Source organism: Rhopilema esculentum, chromosome 14 (assembly GCF_057945365.1).
Source record: "Rhopilema esculentum isolate cy_ngs chromosome 14, ASM5794536v1, whole genome shotgun sequence".
Taxonomy (NCBI): domain Eukaryota; kingdom Metazoa; phylum Cnidaria; class Scyphozoa; order Rhizostomeae; family Rhizostomatidae; genus Rhopilema; species Rhopilema esculentum.
In genome coordinates, this window is record NC_142828.1 from 4663323 (window position 1) to 4683163 (window position 19841).

At 36.6% G+C, this 19841-nt stretch overlaps 2 protein-coding genes across 2 annotated transcripts; one reads left to right on the forward strand and one right to left on the reverse strand.

Annotated features, from left to right (window-relative positions):
- The first annotated feature begins 681 nt into the window (after positions 1–681).
- On the forward strand, positions 682–8321 carry LOC135695840 (protein Dr1). The gene is made up of 2 exons (XM_065215022.2): positions 682–1087; positions 3931–8321. Exons 1-2 carry the CDS (start codon positions 727–729, stop codon positions 4236–4238), a joined length of 669 nt encoding a protein of 222 aa, XP_065071094.2. The 5' UTR covers positions 682–726; the 3' UTR covers positions 4239–8321.
- LOC135695835 (uncharacterized) lies at positions 4566–18201 on the reverse strand. The gene is made up of 5 exons (XM_065215018.2): positions 18017–18201; positions 11385–13625; positions 9716–9970; positions 8154–8372; positions 4566–5810 (listed from the first exon to the last, which is right to left on the reverse strand). Exons 2-5 carry the CDS (start codon positions 13465–13467, stop codon positions 5581–5583), a joined length of 2787 nt encoding a protein of 928 aa, XP_065071090.2. The 5' UTR covers positions 13468–13625; positions 18017–18201; the 3' UTR covers positions 4566–5580.
- Between the last annotated feature and the right edge of the window lie 1640 nt (positions 18202–19841).

Here is a 19841-nt window from a genome sequence, read left to right on the forward strand (position 1 = left end):
AAGATAGAGGATTCAAGGATGTTGTTACAATGATTTATCAGGGCTGCCTCCCCCCCCCCCCCTTAAATAAAAAGTTGTATCTCGGTTTTTGAAAGGGATTGCATTTCTGTTTCTTTTTTTGCATTAGGTTACCCCAGTATGTTATATGTAAGTCCTCAAATAACAATGTCGCATTTTAATAAAATATACAAATAAAGAAGTGTAGATGCAGAACAATACACCAATTGGTACCAACTGTCTTGCTATGAAGAACACACAACACATCAACATGTTAATTGATCTTTTGGCGGTACCGAATTAAAACGATGGCTTTGAAAAAATACGTTTCATAGTTGTAAAATTCAATGAAGCTTTTGGTCTGACACTCTTTAGAGCATTAAACCTGAAAACATTGCTCGAAAATTCTAAGCTGCAAGCTAGCTAAATTTCAAGCTACAATTCAGACACCCTGCCAGCAGCTTTTCGAATAATGCGAACAGCCATCGAAGAATAAACACCGACGAAAGTAAAAGAATGGAAAAAACCATAATTCCTTATAAAATTACTAAAAAATGTGCAAAAAAAGACTAAAGATAGGTAAATTCGACAATGAACAAATGGGTGCGACTATGAATGGCGAGATTTAAACGTCTTTCCTAGCACAGGCAGGTGACTTGCCATGAATACCTCACACCAATGACACCAATACCAAATTTCAATTGTTATCGGCCTAAGCGAAAAGAAAACATGGCTTCCAGTATGTCAGGTTCATCGCAGGATAATTCTGCGCAACAGCCAGAGGACGAAGTTAGCCTACCAAGAGCTGCTGTAAATAAGATGATCAAAGAAATGATTCCCAATATTCGAGTTTCGAATGACGCTAGGGAGTTGATATTGACCTGTTGCAAGGAATTCATACATTTGGTTTCTTCGGAAGCTAACGACATCTGCAACAAGCAGATGAAAAAGACAATATCACCAGATCACATCATATCGGCACTTGGAAGTTTAGGCTTCACACAATACCTAGAAGAAATCAAAGGAGTACACGCTCAGTTTAAATCTCAAGCATCGAACAAAAAGAAGAGTAATCGCCTTGAGAATTTGGGTAGGCCCCTCCTTCTAAACAACAAAATCGTTTCTTCCTTTGATTTGTTTTGTTTATGGTACTGATATATGCTTGGAATATTCGAAATAAATTCAAACAAGTTATTTTGAATAAAACTTCAGTATGATTATTTCGTTGTTTTGACGGTGTGATACGATCACCGGCGTCACAATTGTGCTTATGTAATTGAAAAGAGTTCGCAACGTTATGTAACCATATGCGAATCAACTCGTCTAGTAACAATTTCTATGAAAAATAACCAAAATTTTGGGCTTTTAAGCTTCTTAAAAATCTGATTGTTTTATCTTATTGATTTCACTTCCTCAAAGTTATCAATTTTAATATTTAAATGTAGCTAGCTGGGGTCATTATGTAGCAAGTCAACTATTACAACGGTTTATAGTGTAAACATAATGTAAATTACTTATAGGGTTCATATTTTAAGTAAGGCAATGAAAAGATTAATTCAAGTTGAATCTTGTTGGTACAACTATGGTTAATTAGAAGCTACATAACTTATATTTGAACTGATTTTGTTGGGAGATGAGTAGAAGAAATGTTTTGATAGTGGGACTGACCTCCATCCTGCTTTCAAAGAGCATACACTTAAAATTAGTCATTATTGGGTATACTATTTGACTCCAGGACCTGGGTTGCCTCATTCATCAAAAGATTTGTGCCCCTCATCTCTCCAATTAGATTGACAAATCAAAAGATTCAGAGGGAGCGTATAGCCAAACTTACAGTTAACGTGTTGGAAACAAGAAAATTATAAAATTACAAGATCTTTCTGTACCTGCAAGCATTTTGACATGCATGATTAACTGTGTTGGTTTTCTTGAAAAATGTGCATGTTTAAAAAAATATGAAGCAAAAATAAAATAAACCTTCAAATTTTGCATAACCTTGGCAACATTGGGAGATTTTGCATGGCAGTTATCGACTGGTTTTTTAAAACAAACCAAGACTTTCTTTAGTTTCATCTCCTGCCTTTTACTTTCTGCTTTTTTGAATCATTACAGTATAACTATTATTTTTCCGAGACACACAGTCAATTTACAAGAGGCTCAATCCATAGGTTGAAAATAGACATCCAATAGTAGTCACATTTAGAAGTTGATATCTCAGCTTTGTCCATACTTAGAATACACTGCCAAACTGAAAATTATTAAAAACCTGTTTGCTTAACTAAAGACTGCTACTTGCTTTTGCATGCAAACCTACTGCCTAGTGCTGTTTTTGCAACCACCCTGAACAATAATCTGCTCTAGATCATTTACCTTCCATTTGGCCACACTCCAATAGAATATTGTACTTGCTATTGCTTTTGCTAAAGAGAAAAAGTATAGTTTCAATTTCCTGTTTCAATAACTGTTGTCCAACCACTAGATAAATCAATTTTTTGCTATTTTTATCTTTCCATTCCTCAAAATTTGCCTCCTAATAACACTGGACAGGCCTTTTTGTAAGGAATAACCCACGCGAGTGGGCCATCGCTTGCGTGATTTCTCTTGCGCGAGCGATTGCTCTGGTAGTGATAGCAATGATCCTAAAAGGTACCCTTTTGTTTGAGGTAACATCAAATGAAAGCAAACTGTTATGATCACCTTTAATGCACTCCAAGAAAGAATAAATTCCCAATACCAATGTGCTTCATTTATAAACTTTATGTATATCATGAAAGTCATATCTTGACGTTATTGCCAGATGATCGCCAAATGTTGTTAAGAATTTGCCATAGATTCTGAACTCAATATTTGTTTATGTGGTCATGTTCTCCGCAAATATTCCACCATTTAAACTTCTGATAACAAGAAAAACAAAAAATACAAGGTCTCTTTGAAAGGCTTTGCTTCAAATTCCGTGCATAATTTCGGCGGAAACATTCGTTATCCACAAATTTCAAAATTATTGTACTGGTGTTCCCCGTGCAGAAAAAATACTTTACTGTCCGGCAGCCCAGAAAATGTCCTTAGTGCTATTGTAGTTCAAATACCAGTACCTAAAGTATTCCTAAACATTCACTGTGGAATTGACTTTCAAATGCATTTTTTCGTTGATATGTGGTTTATTCAGCTTATTTATATTTCCTGTGTGTACCGGCTTTCTGTTCTCTATGTCATTTGCTTGATTTTGTGCGAGTGGTTGGGTTTGCATGAGTGCTGACACAATCGCGAGTGATTGCTCACATCAAACGAAAAGGCCTGCTAGTAGGCATGCTGTTTTTAATTGATTAAGATTTTTCTTCAAGATGTGCCTATGTATCAATCTGCCTTTAAATTATTTGGCTCTGAAAAAAGCAAGCATTTTACAACATGCTGAAAATTTTTACCTGACACTCCTCAAGAGTATAGAACACCTGAACCAGAGTCCCATTTTTTACTGCCAAAAAATTGTTCACATTTTTTAAGTTTACTGTACAAAACCCATGTTGGCCTTCAGCTTTTTTGTGTTGTTCCCATACGCCTTTTATAAGCGTCAAAGCATGGATAGAACCAGTTCTTTATGAAGTTCCTAACTACATATCAGAGTGCTGGTCACCTAAATTAAAGAGAATAATAAAAAATTTTGACAAATAGTCATGATGAAGAATCATCCTCCCAAAACATATTAATAATAGTTTTTAATCAATCAGTCAAATTATGATATTCATCATGATCATTAATCATTACTACCAGCCTCATTCATTATCAATTAATCATCAGTATAATCACTTCCATCATCCCCAGAAGTCATTTTGCATCAGCCATCATTTTTGTGGCATCAATGGCACCAATACTCCACCTTATCTGTGAAGTACCCTTTGAGCAACATACTCAAATCACTATTTTGCATGTTTACAGGGATCCCAGAGGAAGAACTCATTAGACAACAAGAAGCAATGTTTGCACAAGCAAGAGTTGAGCAGGCACAAGAAGAATGGTTGCAGATGCAACAGACTTTGCAACAGCAGCAAGCTTCAGTGCAACAAGCAACTTCAAAGCAACAGCCGACAACACAAACAAATTTTCAGCAAAGTTCTGCTGTCACTGCTTCTTCGCAAAGTATTAACCAAAATAGTATAGCTACATCTGTTATCTGTGAAACTGTAAGTAAAATTAATCAAGGACAATTGACTAGTACAAAGACTGTTTTATCTTCAAACACTTGATAAAGTATTTCTTTTTATTTCTTGTTTCATAATGTTTAGCTTCTTCACAAAATGTTTCTATAAATAGTATTTAATTGAAACAAAATCAAGGTGAATATTTGTATCCTGAAATTCAGCCATATTTCAGTTTGCAACCACAATTTTTCCCTTGCATCAAGATGTTATCATACTATCATTGTAAAATTGAGTCAAGCTCATCAAAGTCTTTAACTTGAAAGTTTGTTATTTTGTCATTGTTGTAAAAACCTGACAACTATAACACTGAATTTGTCTACTCTGTTTTGAGCTATGGTTCTCTAGGTATGAAACAAAACAAGGAGGACACTCTTACAGTCACAACAATCAATAACCTATAATTAAACCTTTTTAAGGTGCATACTACAGTTAATCACTTTCTTACACAGTGTTTACAAAATTTAAATACATCAATAAACAAATCATAAATAGATCTCTATAAAGATGATCACATGGTAAGTTACAGCCATTAAAGTGCTTTTGTATTGGCTAAAAAAATATGCTACTTGAAGAATGTGTAGTCTTCAATAATTTACATAATACTCAAGTTAAGACTGCTAAAGCACTAAAAATTCAGGCTAAAAAATGCCAAAGAAAAGACAAGCAAGACTTGTCTTTACCTTCTAAAATTAGTTGTTTAAAGTCTAAAATGATTTTCTGGTTCCAAGAATCACATTTTATAAGATACTACTGTAAAAATTACTTTTTACTAGCATAGAAACACATGCTAACAATACAAAGACTCATGTAGCAAATACTGTAAAATATGACTAAATGATTGAAAAAAATATTTTACGTAATTTGAATCACCAGCGTGGATTATGATCCTGATTACAAAAACACAATATCTACACTAAAAACTACATAAATTTATATTTACAATGACTTTGTCATTTTCCACAAACTGTTATATACAACCTGCAGACAATATCTGGTAATATTGCAACAACTAACATTGTATTCTGATGACAGTGTCAGATTAGATTAAAGTAAACACTGCATTTTTTTAAGGTTAAAGTGTACTCACCCAGGAAAAAAATCTGAAAGAAATCCTAGAGCTTTTACATACCATACCAGATCCTATAGCACTAGACAACGCTTGACCTATAAAAAGTATACGCATACAACCAGTTGGGTTTATCAATTCCCTGAAAATTTGTTCACATTTTTTCAGAAATTTTTAGATATTCACATATAATAAACAAAGTGGCTTATAGGTCCTGATTAACTATAGCTTGCACCTATATTCAAGGGATGGCCATATTATCTTTTGCAATATTGTCAAACATCATCTTCCACTTTACAAAAACTTGATATTTAGTCTAAGCTACTCATCAACATCTGCTTTTAAAACATAGTTCTCAGGAATGAGCTTGCTAAATTTCACTCCGTCAGCTGACTCTGTAATGTTTTCTGGTGTAACCTTGAGATTTCGGTTGTGAGTTTCTTTGTGATTCTGCAGACACTTCTGTGTGGCAAATAATTTGTTGCACTGGTCGCAGCTCAATAAGTCATGTTTTAAATTATGCACTTTGTTGTAATGCCTACGAAGATCACCTAGAACGTAGATTATTCTTTTTATTATTTGTCATACACACACATATCGAGATATGGCCAATGAAAGATTTCAAGTTTGCTAATGGATTACTGTTATTCTGGCCTGGTTCATAAAGTTATGAACCAAGACCAAATTACAGAGGTTTGATGATGGAATTTAGAATAATAGAGAAAAAATTAATGTTCTTCCATAAGGGATTAAACATGAACGAAAGTAGATTGACCAAGATAGTTTATGAAGAGCAAAAAAGTTTAAATTTCTCAAACTGTTGGTATAAAGAAGTGATTTGTGACATAAAAATGATTGATATTAACCTCAAAGAAAATCAGATCAAAAATTTAACCAAAGAACAGTGGAAAAAATTGTTAGAGAAAAATGATCATAATCATAGAGAATAATATTAAAAATAATAGTAAGACGAAACTTAGATTTATCAAGGGTAGTAAATTTGAAATGGAAGAGTATCAGGGGTGTGAAGACGCGTCATCCCTGCTGAAATTAAAACTAAACAGGGTTAACGTAAGAGCGAACTACAAAGGAAAGTACTCTGATTCTCTTTGCAGAAGATGTGGGGCCCATGAGGAATATATTGAACACTTATGGGATTGCCCAAGTTTTTATCAAAAACCCAAGATGGAAAAGACTTGTTTAGTTACAAAAATTCTTAAAAGAAAAACAACACCCTTCAAAAATTTCTTACCAAGGGATGAAATAGAAATAAAAAGACTGGCTAAAATTATAGCACCAGCTTGTGATACCCAGTAGTTGGGTAACTTTTCCGAAATGGAGACTTAGCTTCGATTATTATTATCATATGGCCATATATTAGCCAATTTGTATCACATTGAACTGATTTTGAATATTTTGAGGTATTTCATGATGCTAGCTCAGTTTATGGGATTAAAATTCAACAATTCTAAAAATAGATTTTTGTGACGTCACCACTTAGGTACTCTATAACGTAGGGGGATGTCATGACGATAGCATGCTCGATGAATCAGTAGGAAGTGATTGTAAAATGGCCTAAGAATGGTCACTTCAATATATTGCACGGAAGAGTCTGCGATTGATAATGAAGAAACAATGACAGGGCCCAGGCAACCGGGTGGCCATAGTGGCCAAGGTCCCCTACTTTTAAAAGCTGCAGTAAAAAAAGGCAAGAAGTCTTGGCCTACTACTTTTGCTAACCTTGACCCATTTTTAAATTCGTTGCATATACCTTGGTGCCAACGAAATTTCGGGGACTGACATTGAATCGGAGGCGGACTACGGAGTTGTAAATTTAGGTACGGACGATCTGGGGACAAATAATTTAGAATGCATTTAGAAATCAGTTGCCTGCACATGCCTGTGTGTTCAAAACCAAGGCATGTCCTTGGTTACTTATCATTTTGGCATGACGAACGAGTTGTTTTTTTATCACCAATGTCATATGAATGAGGGGCCCATTCCAAAAAAATTATGAAAATCCTTTGCTCTAGTCCAAAAATAGCACAAGGGTACATTTTCATTTTGCGTCCATATCCTATCCTTTTCTGTGTATCAAACTGCCTTTGGTTTCAGAGTTTCATGCTATTGTACCAAAGTGAGATTGAGATACGATAATACTGTCAATAAAGATCTGGGGCAAAGTACCCCAGTCTAAAAATAGCTGAAAGGGGCAATTTTCAGTTGGGGTCCATATCCTATCTTTTTCAGCGTATCAAACTGCCCCTTATTGGAAAGTGTCATGCTATTGTACTGAAGTGAGACTGGGATACGATAATACCGTCAATAAAGGTCTAGGGCAAAGAACCCCAGTCTAAAAATAGAAAAGGGGGCAAATTTCAGTTGAGGCCTATATCCTATCGTTTCTAGCGTATCAGATTGTCACTTGTTACAAAGTTTCATGTTATTGTACTTACTAACAGCAGAGATATCGTAAAATCGCCGCTAGAGTCTTGGGGCAAAGTACCCCAGCTAAAAATACCTGAAGGAGGCAATTTTCAGCTTGGGTCCATATCCTATCTTTTTCAGTGTATCAAACTGCCCATAACTGCGAAGTTTCATGCTAGAATCACAATTTGCACAATTCGACCTAATATGTGATTTAAAGCGCCTGATTAAATGGTTTTGCTTAGACTCATCACTGTGACGTCACAGCGGGAAATAAAAAGTCCCAATGCAACTGCAAAATGTGCATACTTTGATACTCAATAAAAAAAAGAACCATTTAACTTATCACAATTATGTTTTTGTAGAAGAACAAGGGTGAAGGATTTTATAGAGTTCTTTTAAAATATTGGAATTGTAAATTTCGCTGCATAGGCACTTTAAAGAACAAGGAAATAAAGTTTCAATACCTGATCGATTGAAGGTTTTTGTGCAAATATCACATGCATATGGCCTTCGATCTGAGTGGGTCACAACATGCCGACTTAGTTTGCTTGATGTGGCAAAAGTCTTTGGACAATATGGACATTTATGTGGACGTTCACCAGTATGAATGTATGTGTGCGTTTTCAAAGATATAGTTGTTGAAAAACACTTGTTACAATGTGAGCATGTATAAGGACGTTCACCTGAAATGCAACATACAAAACATTGAGCTTCATAAAATTTGAGAAAACAATAGATTTGAATGACAGATCCAAATATCTGCAACAAAATATATAATTGGTTCAAGGATCCGTGAGAATACTTTTCAAGAAAAGCCACAACCCTGAATACCCTTTTTGTCTTTTTAACTTTAGAATATTGAGAAATTCTTGATGAAAATAAGGCAAAACATATACAACATGAAATGTTTAAATTATCAACAAAAACTTTCCTGCATCTATTGGTATAGGAGTTATGATAAACAGAACAGGGTTGGAAAATTTGGTGACCAATTTTATCTGCGGGAGACAGCCTATCTTTACGCAGAGACCAATTCTTAATAGAATTGTCCACCCCTGTCACCAGAGTTCTGTTTTGGAGACCACAGGCCATAGGCGGGAGACCACTGAAAGAGCTGCTGGTCTCCCACCAGGTAACTTCCTTTTTATTGGAATTTTCTTCTCCTGAACAGTAACCATAGCAGTAGAGAAAACATTAGATCTATAAACGTAAAGTAGATCAACCTTGTCAGAAAAAATTATAAAAGCAGTGGCAGTTTCAAGGGGGGTCCAGGGGGCCATGGTCCAAGGCCCCAGGCCCATGTTTATGTTTAGCAAAAGGGGCCCCACACCTAAGAAAAAAGATAGAAATTGTAAAGAACAAGGGCCCCGCATATGTTTTTGGCCCCAGGCCTAAAACCGCTGCTAACAGAAAGCCATAATCTGTGCCCTAAACTGCAGTTTTATGATTTGTTTCTGAGACTGCCAGTTAGTTCCCTAGCTACTTTTTATGTGTTTTGCATTCCTATGTTCTGCATTTCTGTGTCGTGTTTTTCTTTGTTCTGCTTTTATGTGTTGGTAAACATAGATAAAAACGTCACATTGTTGTAATTCAATAGGGCACCCATGAATACCTGGTATACAAGGCTTCTGGAAGGCTTAAATAAGATTGGGTGTAGACGTATTCTAATTATTGTTGTTAAAGTAACTTTAATACACTGGTCAGATGAACATCATGGCCAATCCAAAGCAAATGGCACCCTTAGTTAGATATATGAATGTTCCGGGTGCATGCAAAAGATATGAGAATGCTGCCTGAAATGGCTGGAATCAGCATCAGATTCCAGTGGGGGTACCTGCCTATGTGCGCATTTTTGTTTTTAATCTTCGTTAGGGGTGTGGTAGTATAGATAAAATTTCAAAGACTCATTTAAAAACATCTACAGAAAATAACAAGAATAACGGGTTAGAGTAAAATCAAATATATTCCTTAATGAAAAATTAATAAGATTAGTATATTCATAATCGTGATACATAACATAAGGTACCTGAATGCGTCCTTGTATGCCTGCGCAGGTCATTGGCGCTGTAAAACGCTTTAGCGCACTGATCACATTTGAATGGGCGTTCCCCAGTGTGTGTATAAACATGCTGCTGTAAACCAAACGGATGACGAAATGCCTTTTCGCAACGGTCACATTTCCATTTCCGTAGCGTCATGTCAGGGCATACACGTTTTATGTGGCGGGCAAGATAAACCAAAGAAGTGAAAACACGCCCGCACTTGCCACATTCGTAGCTATCTAAAAATAAATATCATAATTTCGATCATTGAATAAATATGCAAGATGAGATTGAATATCCAAAAATCTGAGACTCGTGTAAAGCTCCTCAAACAAACACGGCGATTAAGGCTTTAACTTCCCGAAGACTTTCTCAAATAATGTATACGTAAATCGATTTATTGTGACGCAACACGCAAAACGCTTGAAAACGCATCAATCCCTTGTAGAAGTAACTATTTTTCATTTTAGCTGGGATGGAGAGTGTTTTTTACAAAATGCATTGGCACAGCCGTGTCTCAGTAGCAATGTGCCCACGCTGGTTCTCTTGCGATTTTCACAAGCGGTTCTGAGATTGCGTACTTGATTCAGATTCATTTTAATCGAAAGCGTGTCCCCTCTAAGTAATCTACCTAGGCGGATTAAGCGAATCTGTATAAACAGAACTGCGTACTTTTTCAAAGTACAAAGAGCAGGCTATGACGCAAGAGCATAGTAAGCGAAGAAAATTCGCTTATTTTCCATTAAACCTAACAAATCAAGCTAAGGATCCATTTGAATCTAGTCCAATATTTTATAATCCATTTGGATCCATCAGTTTAAACAAGCTTTATATCTGAATAAACAGCAAAGTAAGGCCTCTATCCAGGGACGAAATTAATGAAAACTTTGAGGGGGGGGGGGCGAAGGCTACGAAATTTCAAGGCTACGAAAGCCAATATTTATCCCTTAAAATAAGTTTTGTACTAAAATTGTATCAGACCTTTACTTCCTGAACCTTACCCTTATAGCTTTGGTCAGCTAGTTGGGGAAATTCTAGCAATTAGCGTAAAGTTGTATTATTCTCTGGCGTAAATAAGCATTGGAATTGCCACTTAGATATATCTGAAATTTTGCGACTAATTCAAAAAAATTCAAAAACTGGAAGTGAGACACCGCCGACACATCCCCTGGTATTTACGTGTCTCCCTCTGTCACTAAGATCAAAGACTGGACTGCCACGAGGACTGAAAACGCTGCAAAAATGGATTTCTTACAACAAATATCACGTTGGTTTGAAAGCAGTGAGGATGATCTGAGCTCCATGACTCGAAGGAACATGAATTCTACTGAGACATCGGAACCTGGGAAGGAGCCAAAGGCAGTTGTCCCTATATTTTGGAAATGTCCGTTTACAGCTTCCCTTGGAGTTTGAAACTTAAAAAAAGCGCCTATTTTTGAAAGACAACCTTTGAACTGTTTCTGATGATCTTACGCACATCTTCTCAGGCCAAATACTCACAAGTTCAAAATTGAAAATAAACGAATTAACATCAATTTAAAAACTTTTAATTCTGTTACCAAACACCTTGCTATATATCTTTTAAATTCACCTGGATTAATATTTGCTAAAGTAGCAATCAAACAGATAAAATGCAAGATAAACACGCCATACCTTTTTCGATTTTGTTCTTTTTCGGGTCAATCTCAATATCCTCAATTTGAAATGTTCCGGTCTTTGTGAATAGTATATCCCCACGCTGGGCACTAGCGCTTTCTTTGATATCAAACGTCGCCTTTTCCCTGTTAAACGAGGAGACGACCTTCCCGGATTTCTTAGTCTCATTTTCAGAAGACCCCATGCTCAGCAGCGCTGATGCCACCTCGAGTTTCCCGGAGTTGGAGTTGCCAGTTTTCTTAGGCCTTACTGCACTTTGACTAGTACCTTGCTCAGATGGCAGTCCCTTTATCACAAAACCCTGTTCTCTTATATTACTTATAACACTAACTAAGGGTTGTGATAAATGACATGCCCGCTTTTCTTCTGCCTCAATAGCAGACATTGAATCTGATGTAACTAGAGACTGTATGGCCTCTTCGGCATTAAGGGTATCTGGATTTGAAACTCTTTTGACAATGCTTGAATTCGTGTTTTCTTGCAAGTTGAACGACCCTGTTGATGACTGAGTCGTTTCAGAATCAGTTTTAACATTCCTGTTTAATAATACCTCGTTCTTCTCCAATGATTGGTCTAAAAGTACGCTTTTGACAGCGTTTGGCGACGCAAGTTCGGCTACTTGCTTCGCTCCAGAAACAATGGAAACGTTTTTTTCGTTTGGCTTAGGAAGAATCTTTCTGAAAACAACTTTTGAGCTAGCTTGATTGCCATTATCCGCTTCACCAGTGTCGCTAATGCGTGACGTTGCTGAAATTGCAATTCGGGCAGACCTTTTATTAGTTTTTGCTGGTCTATGCAATGAACTCTTGGACTCCGTCGAGCCTTGGGATTTCCTAGAACCACCTCTGCTTGCCAAAGTTCCTGAAACTATGACACCAACTGGTGAAGGAAGTTGTTTGATAGCGGCTTTTGAATCATCACAAGTGTACGTCTCAATGCTGGCAGATGTACTCTTTGCTTGCCCAAACGCCTGTGCAATTCCAGGCATTTGAATTCCTTGAAAGTTCAGGTCAGAGTAACTGGAACCGATTGGCGCTAAAATGGAAGATATGCTAGGGAGGTGTCTGTCTGCCTTTCTCCTTGAATTCCCTCTTTCCAGAGTCTCGTTTTTACTGGGTAACTTCATCCAAGGGAATGAAGGGGATGTTGGCCTGGCAAACGCGGTGCTTACTCTCTGAAGGACAGGAGCAGACGAATTCAATTCTTTTCCCGATTTTCTAGACAAAATATCTGAAGCTGACTGTGACTTGGTTACTTCAGCGTGTAACATCAAAGAGCTTGATGCTGGTTGCAGAAAAGGGCTGCTTGAAACTGCAGCAAGCGAGCCTGATTCAAATTCGTTTAAATTCCCAGGCTTTTGAAGTTCTGATTCTTGTGGAGCATGAATTTCTGTACTTGAGTCCTCAAAAGTCCCCTTGACTTCAATCTCTTCTGCTTGATTATTCCTCGACTTTTCATTCCTCGCAAAGCTCATAAGCGCCTGCACGGCTGCAGACACAGGGCTACATGAATTACTACCAGGAGAAGTCAACCTTGGCTGCACCAACTCGGGCACTGGTTGCCATTTTCCATCAACTCTTTTGAGTTTCGCTTTTGTCGTTATATTTGAAATTTCCATATCATGTACTTCATCGTTTTGGCCTTGCGAATTCATATTTGCTTGTTCCAGAGGGACTCTCTTGCTATTTTCAGCAATAACATAAATAACTGTTTTCATGATATCAGGTGTGAACTGCTTCAATATTGATGCTGTACCAGAAACATTAAACATCTGTGATCCACAGCAACGATTAAGCATATGATGGAAGAAGTCAAAAGCTTCAATTTTCAAATTAGCAGAATTGTGCAGCAAGTTATCATCACGGCTCTGAGCAGGCAAAACAGGATCTGAGGAAGCTCGCTTCTTGATTCTTAGAGACTTCCGTTCCTTCTCGCTTGAAGTTATGACATCTTGTGATTTGCGTTTAACTAGTTTTGAAGTCCTTCCTTTACGAGAAAGATTACTGGATGTTTTGGTACCTAGAAAGCTTTCTTCTATCCCAGGTATAGTTTTACCTTTTGGTCTTCGTTGACTAGCCATCTTTTCAATGTCTTCCAATCTGGTATATTGTTCTCAAGAATATTAGCCAATTTCTGAAGTTTTCTCTTTGTAACAAATGTATGGTGTAAATATCTTTTTGCAGTCGAAAACCAAACCCATTGCTGCCATCCGTCAACGTACCTTTACATGAACTGTCCCTGTAGCAAAAAAACCATGTTATATTAGAATATTTCATAAGTGGTGAGAACCACTGCCTTTGTGTCTTAAAAAAGCATATTACAATAGAGCAATCCCTTGTGTACCATAAATAATGTGTTTCGTTGCAGGGAGCTTGAAAGGCAGGTCTTTTCTTTTGGCAGGAGGGATCACTCGCAATCACGTCAGCACTCGCCTCAAAACCCAACAATGTGTTCATTTGATATTACCTACACAAAAGTTCCTTATAACAGGATCATACGGGTTTTATCAAAGACACTTTTAGCATTGTTGATTATTATCATCAGTTTTAGAGCGATCGCTCGTGCAAAAGAAATCACGCGAGTGCTGGGCCACTAGTGTGGGCTATTTCTTACGAAAAGGACTGAAAGGGGTCTAAAAGAGAAGGGGCGTAGTTATTCTGGACATATACATGTCTGTAAATGGGAGGAGTTGATAGAGAAGGGGGCTTGTTTTTCCTGCTTTCAAAAGAGGGGACTTGTTAGCAAAGGGGGTTTTAAAGAAGATGTGGCTTAATACAGAACTTACTGCAGAACCATCTTATATGACATCCCTTTACACTTATAAATTAAGTAAACTAAAACCTAATCCATTAGCCCATAAGCCTACTGGCCCAGCAGCCAAATGGCTCACAAGCACCATGGGCAACCAACAGTCCTAATACAATGTAACACTGTGACTTAGTGCAGCTGTAGCAATGGCCACCAATAAAAAAACAGCAAAACTTTCTTAATTTAATGCATTGTAAAGTCAAAACTCAGTTTTGCAACTGTTTTGGCCTTGAAAAGCACTCATTGATGCTTACATAAAATTCAAAATTTTAATGAAGCTAAAAGTTCAAATTATTGTCAACATTTTGGGCCACTTTAGCAGCATTGAAATTAAACAAGAATAGAAACAGATTCAACACACTTTTATGTTTGATCAAAAGAAATCAGGGAAATTCTATTTTTGAAAAGGATATTTATCATTATAAGCACTACTACTCAATCTGGGAAGGTGTCACTTTAAGAAAAAATCAAATTTTTAAAGACCTTCCTAATTCAGCACGTCTTTAGAGCACTGGAAGCTAGAACTCTCGCACAGCCACCAACTTTGCATTTTCAGGGGGTATGATGTTCAATGTTCAATGAAAGTTTAATGAAATGACATATCACTAATCCATGTGCACTGCATAAACTGCATAGACAGGGGATGGGTCATCCAGTCAAAGAATTTAATTTGTTAGCATGCTGGGATACTTCCTAGTAATATGAAATTTGTCAGCATGCTGGTAATCGTACACCTTGAAAAGTTTAGGCATGTGGTGGTGTGTGATGGTGTGTGGCCCATAAAATGCAGACCATACCATTTATAAGGAAGACCTGATAGCCTTTTAAATGTCATATATGTATTTGAAAGGGTGTATCACTCTTTGAAAAAAACGTAAGAGGTTTTCCTAAAACCAAACAATTTTTAAGGAATTTTAGAAGAGTTTTCTTGAAAACAAAATAATTTAACATTAAGAGCATACAAGCTTTTAAAGCCCTGTTGCTATTACTCCGTTTTCATATGAGAATGGATTCAAATTAATCCATTTTAGACTTCGCGTTCCATTAACACGCTCATAAGCGGAGTCATTTGATACAAACCCGGAGTCATTCCCAAATGTTGTTCAAAGTGGAGTCATTCGTAAATGGAATCATTTGAAAATACGTCGTTTAATTGGGAACAGCAAAGACAAAGATCGAAAATGGAGTTATTCAGTCTTAAGTCTCAAAAAAAGCTCCAACAAAGGATATGGAAACAGTTGAAAATGAAGTAATCGGAACACCCACATTATCGTTTTGACCAAAATGGAGGGGCCTGGGATGATGATTCAAGAAAATGTATGAAAACCAAATGATAAAACGGAGACATACAAAAAAGAAGTAATGGAAACTGGGCCTTATAGAGTAATAAAAATGCCCCCTCCTCTGGAAAATTACTTTAGAGAAAATGAACAAGAAATTAAAAGAAACAAAAGACAAAATAAATTTCAAGTCAAGACGTGGAACTATGTGTGCGATAAGAAGCATGCCTCTGGAGTTTTTATTCATGTGTGGAGGCATGCATGTGCGATTGCACGCCTAATCCATTACCAGGACTGGGTTCACCTTACCAACAACAACAAATAACTAGATGAAAAAATCAAAATAATCAGAATTTTTGAATCACTACTGGATGTCTGGCAGATGGATGGTGGATTGGCATTTTAAACAGAAAGCCATCAATTGTGAGGTCTAATTGAGACGAAACCTGCCATAAGGCAGACCACACAGAAAGGGAGAATTATAATATCATCATTATAATGCCTAGACTAGAATCATTGACACAGGCTAGTTACAAAGACTCGAATAAGAACTGGAATCTCCTCCTGTGTATTTCCCTAATAATATTAGTATGTGTCTTCTAGTGTGGATGCATTTTAAATATTTGCATTCACATTATTGACATCATCTAAAATACTTAGCATCTGTATTTGACTATTTTCAAATCAGGACAAAAATCACAAATCTTTAAAACTAGTCATTAGATTTGCAAATAGATCTCAGCCTGTCTCCATTAGTTTGTCACACTTTTATAACAGTGTCAGCTGCAAAGGCCCTAATGTGCTATCAAAGGACATTTATTAGAAAAGTATGACTCCACTATGAAAGTTTAAGGGGGGCCTATTTGATAACTTCTAGGCTTGCATGGCAATCCAAAAAGGGCAGGCTTTAATAATAAGGAAAACAGTCTTTCAGATTTTTCTGAAGCAATTTTTCTTTTATAAAAATAGTTTATGCTATGGCATACACAGTGTAGAGTATGGATAGCCAGGGAGTGGTTTAGAATAAAATTATATTTCATGGGTAATAGGGAATCCAATATTGTGAGAAGAAGGCTTTCATGTCTTGGCTTGCCACTTCCCAAATAGTTCTTTGAACTTGCTGTCATCATAAATGCACAATATCTAACTACACACTTGCTTTATTAGCAAGCATAATAATTTCCATTAATAAAAGACTGTATAAAGCATTAGTGTCTGAACATTTCACAAGTAATTGCTTACAGAAGATGAAAAATCTGTCAAGGAAAAACTCACAATGGGAGGGCTTTGCCAGATTATGTAGGAAGTAAAGGAACCAAGAGGATACAACTAAGTCGCATGCAATAAAGATTTCTCAGAAATAACTGATAGAACAGTATCCTATAATAGCTTCTATGGCAACTGCAAACAAAGTCTCCATACGGACATGACAAAATCTGAACTTTCCTGCCATGTGCAAGCAGATACAAGCATGGCCAAATAACAAAATAAATCATGATAATTCTCAACCACCGTAACAAGATCTGAAACATGAGAGACATGTTGACTACAAAGAGGTTGTGCACATTGGACTAAATGTTGGCTCAATTCCAACCAAAGTGACATGGACACCTCTGTAACATCATAGGTGAAAGAAACAGTTTCCAACTCTTGTTTGAGATAGGAGAGTTTCAAATTCAAAGAGGAGTGTTATCTCTTATGACAGTGAAATCTCCCAAACCTGGTTGATTATTGCAGTCACTCTGATTTAATACATCAATCTGACTGAATGCAACTGACAATAAATATACCTATCTAGCCTTGTTATTTTCAATCACATTTTGCTAGATCTCAAGGTTTTGATCCAATACATGCTGCCTAATAATACATACTTTTCATGAAAACTGGAAAAACCTTAAAATTTGCAAATCCAGGACTTCAAAGGTCAGTTGTACTCGATGACAGTTTGGTTATTTTGATCAAATCTAAAAGGCTTGCGAAAACATTTCAGCGGAATCGAAATCGAAAACAAAAAATACGAAACATTATAGGATCTCGCGGAAAGTGATCGCTGGTTTGGCGCGAAACGGTACAATAACATACCAAGATAGGTTTCCCCTATGATTCGCGCACATTTATTGAATGATTCACTAGCAGTAACAGGTAAAAGTGCAGGGCTTATAGTCTACATTTCAAACTCATGTACTTCCTTTCAACGAACTAGCTTCCCCGTTATTTTGATTAAACTTATGCCAGCTTTATAGCAAGGTTGTGTGTGGCAGGCAAAACGACGACAACAAATGGAATCTTGATATCGCACCACAAATCACACATCAAACAGAACCTTGTTGTGAGACTGGCTCTTGTGAAATTACTGCGATTATGCGAGTTGAAAGGAACCAAGTCATTACATAAATTCCAAAGTTTTAACTTCTGAAGAATGTGACTGGAATACGAATTAGGGGTGGCGATAACTGGTAAAGATAAACTGTCGAAGGCCTACATATTTGCACCCAAGTTTCCTTGGTACCTCAAGAACACAAATAATTCAATAGAACATACCATTTCCATTGAGTGGAATATAAGCTGCTTCTATAAAAACGAAAGTCTTTGAAATGATCGGTTTTGCTGCACTCCTTGCTCACAATTTGAAAATCGACATGCCGTTAAGTGTCGACATCAATGTTTTGAACGCAAAGGAAAATCCCTCTCACACGGTATCGGCTTCCTGATTACTTGGTTGCTGCGTCACATCTACGCATGCGCATTCGTGATTCAGGCGTGTAGCCAGACATGTGATACCCGGATAAAAGTGCAAAAGTTGCATAAATAGCTTTATTCAGATTTATAATTGCGAGCAAAAAAATTGAAGATTTAATCAAAATTTGTTTCAAATGGATCGTGAAAGGTACATTTTAAACCTAATATTTCCAAAAGGAATCATGAAAGCAGGTCAACTTTTTGCGTTTGATAATACTAAAATCTTTCAGGTGAGCATGGTGATTGTGGTAAAGCAGTATGATACATGGCAAAACCACGAAAATAGTTTAAATATGAGGGGGACTCATGGAGCCACGACTCCTTGTTAAGATTTACAGAGAATTTTGAAAAAAGACACAAAAGACAAACTGATTCATCAGAATAATTATTCATCAGAACAAACGTTCACAATATATATTTCATATATTTAAATAAAGAAATTAGATCAATCTTATAATTATTGAACTTAAGATAGTGCTTACTGTGACTAGATGGTGTTCTAATAGACAATTCTATTGTCAGATATTCAAGAATGCATTTTTCAGTCAATACATACAGCAAACCTTCAAAAAGAATGCTGAATGTTTTAAACCAGTTTTACTAGATTCTTATATAGTTGTTTTATGGCAAATTATGGTTCTTGTTCTCAGATAATGAAAAAAGTATGATTTTTGAAAAACTTTTAGATGGAATCATATAGATGATAACTTAATGATAAGTTAGAAGTGAAAGTTTATTAAGAGTCCTTGCGGCTTTTTTATAATCTTCTGATTCTTCAGAAGTACCAAGACACTTTGAGCTTTCAAAAACATCCACTTGTTGAATCTAGCTTATCTTCACCAAGCCAATTAAGACTAACAAGATCGCGCTCGCACGGTTTGACTGAACACAGCTCAGCATTTTTAAAGTGCAGTTCAACATTAGAACAACTAGACAAGGCGAATCAATACAGCGCAATATTTATTTGACTAATGTTGCACCGAAAACAACGTAAGTGCACTTGTCAATATTGGGGTTCTTCATGTAGGATTCTTTGTGCAGGAATCTCCATGTAGAATCTTCATGTAGTATTCTTGATGTAGGATTCTTCGCGTAGGATTCATCTTGGAATTTTATTTATGCAGAATTTTTACTTAGGATTCTTCCTGATTTGTTCTTTGTGTAAGATGAATCTCACACGAAGCCTCTTCATTCCGGACACTTCCGGACACTTCCGGACTCTTCCGGACTTTAAAAGGCCTCTTCATTCCGGACTCTTTATGTTCATGTAGGATTCTTCAGTTAGCTAGTTTTGCCGTATTTACGATTAAACGTCGGTGATTCTCTAGAAATGCATCATTCTTCTGTTTGTGAACATACCAATAAGTTCAATCAATCCTGTTTGCCAATATGGTGCAAGGGACGCTTTTAAGTGGAATGTGGTCTGCAATGTGGTCTTAAATAAGGTCCCTTTAGTGATGCGAATCTCTAGACGGTATTTTTCCTCACTGCATCAATGAATGGAAAAATCTAAGCTTAGAGATTCGTGGGTTAATGTCCGTGTCACATTTTAAGACCAGTTGGATTAGTTTAATAAGACCAGTGCAAGGAGAAATATATGGTATCCATTACCTTTCTGTTGTGTATA

Coding starts and splice junctions, on each gene's coding strand:
- LOC135695840 (XM_065215022.2), top strand. CDS start 727: ATGGCTTCCAGTATGTCAGGTTCATCGCAGGATAATTCTGCGCAACAG. Junction 1,088..3,930: donor TAATCGCCTTGAGAATTTGG/GTAGGCCCCTCC, acceptor GCATGTTTACAG/GGATCCCAGAGGAAGAACTC.
- LOC135695835 (XM_065215018.2), bottom strand. CDS start 13,467: ATGGCTAGTCAACGAAGACCAAAAGGTAAAACTATACCTGGGATAGAA. Junction 9,971..11,384: donor AAAGAACAAAATCGAAAAAG/GTATGGCGTGTT, acceptor ATTTATTTTTAG/ATAGCTACGAATGTGGCAAG. Junction 5,811..8,153: donor AAAAACCTTCAATCGATCAG/GTATTGAAACTT, acceptor TCTACGTTCTAG/GTGATCTTCGTAGGCATTAC.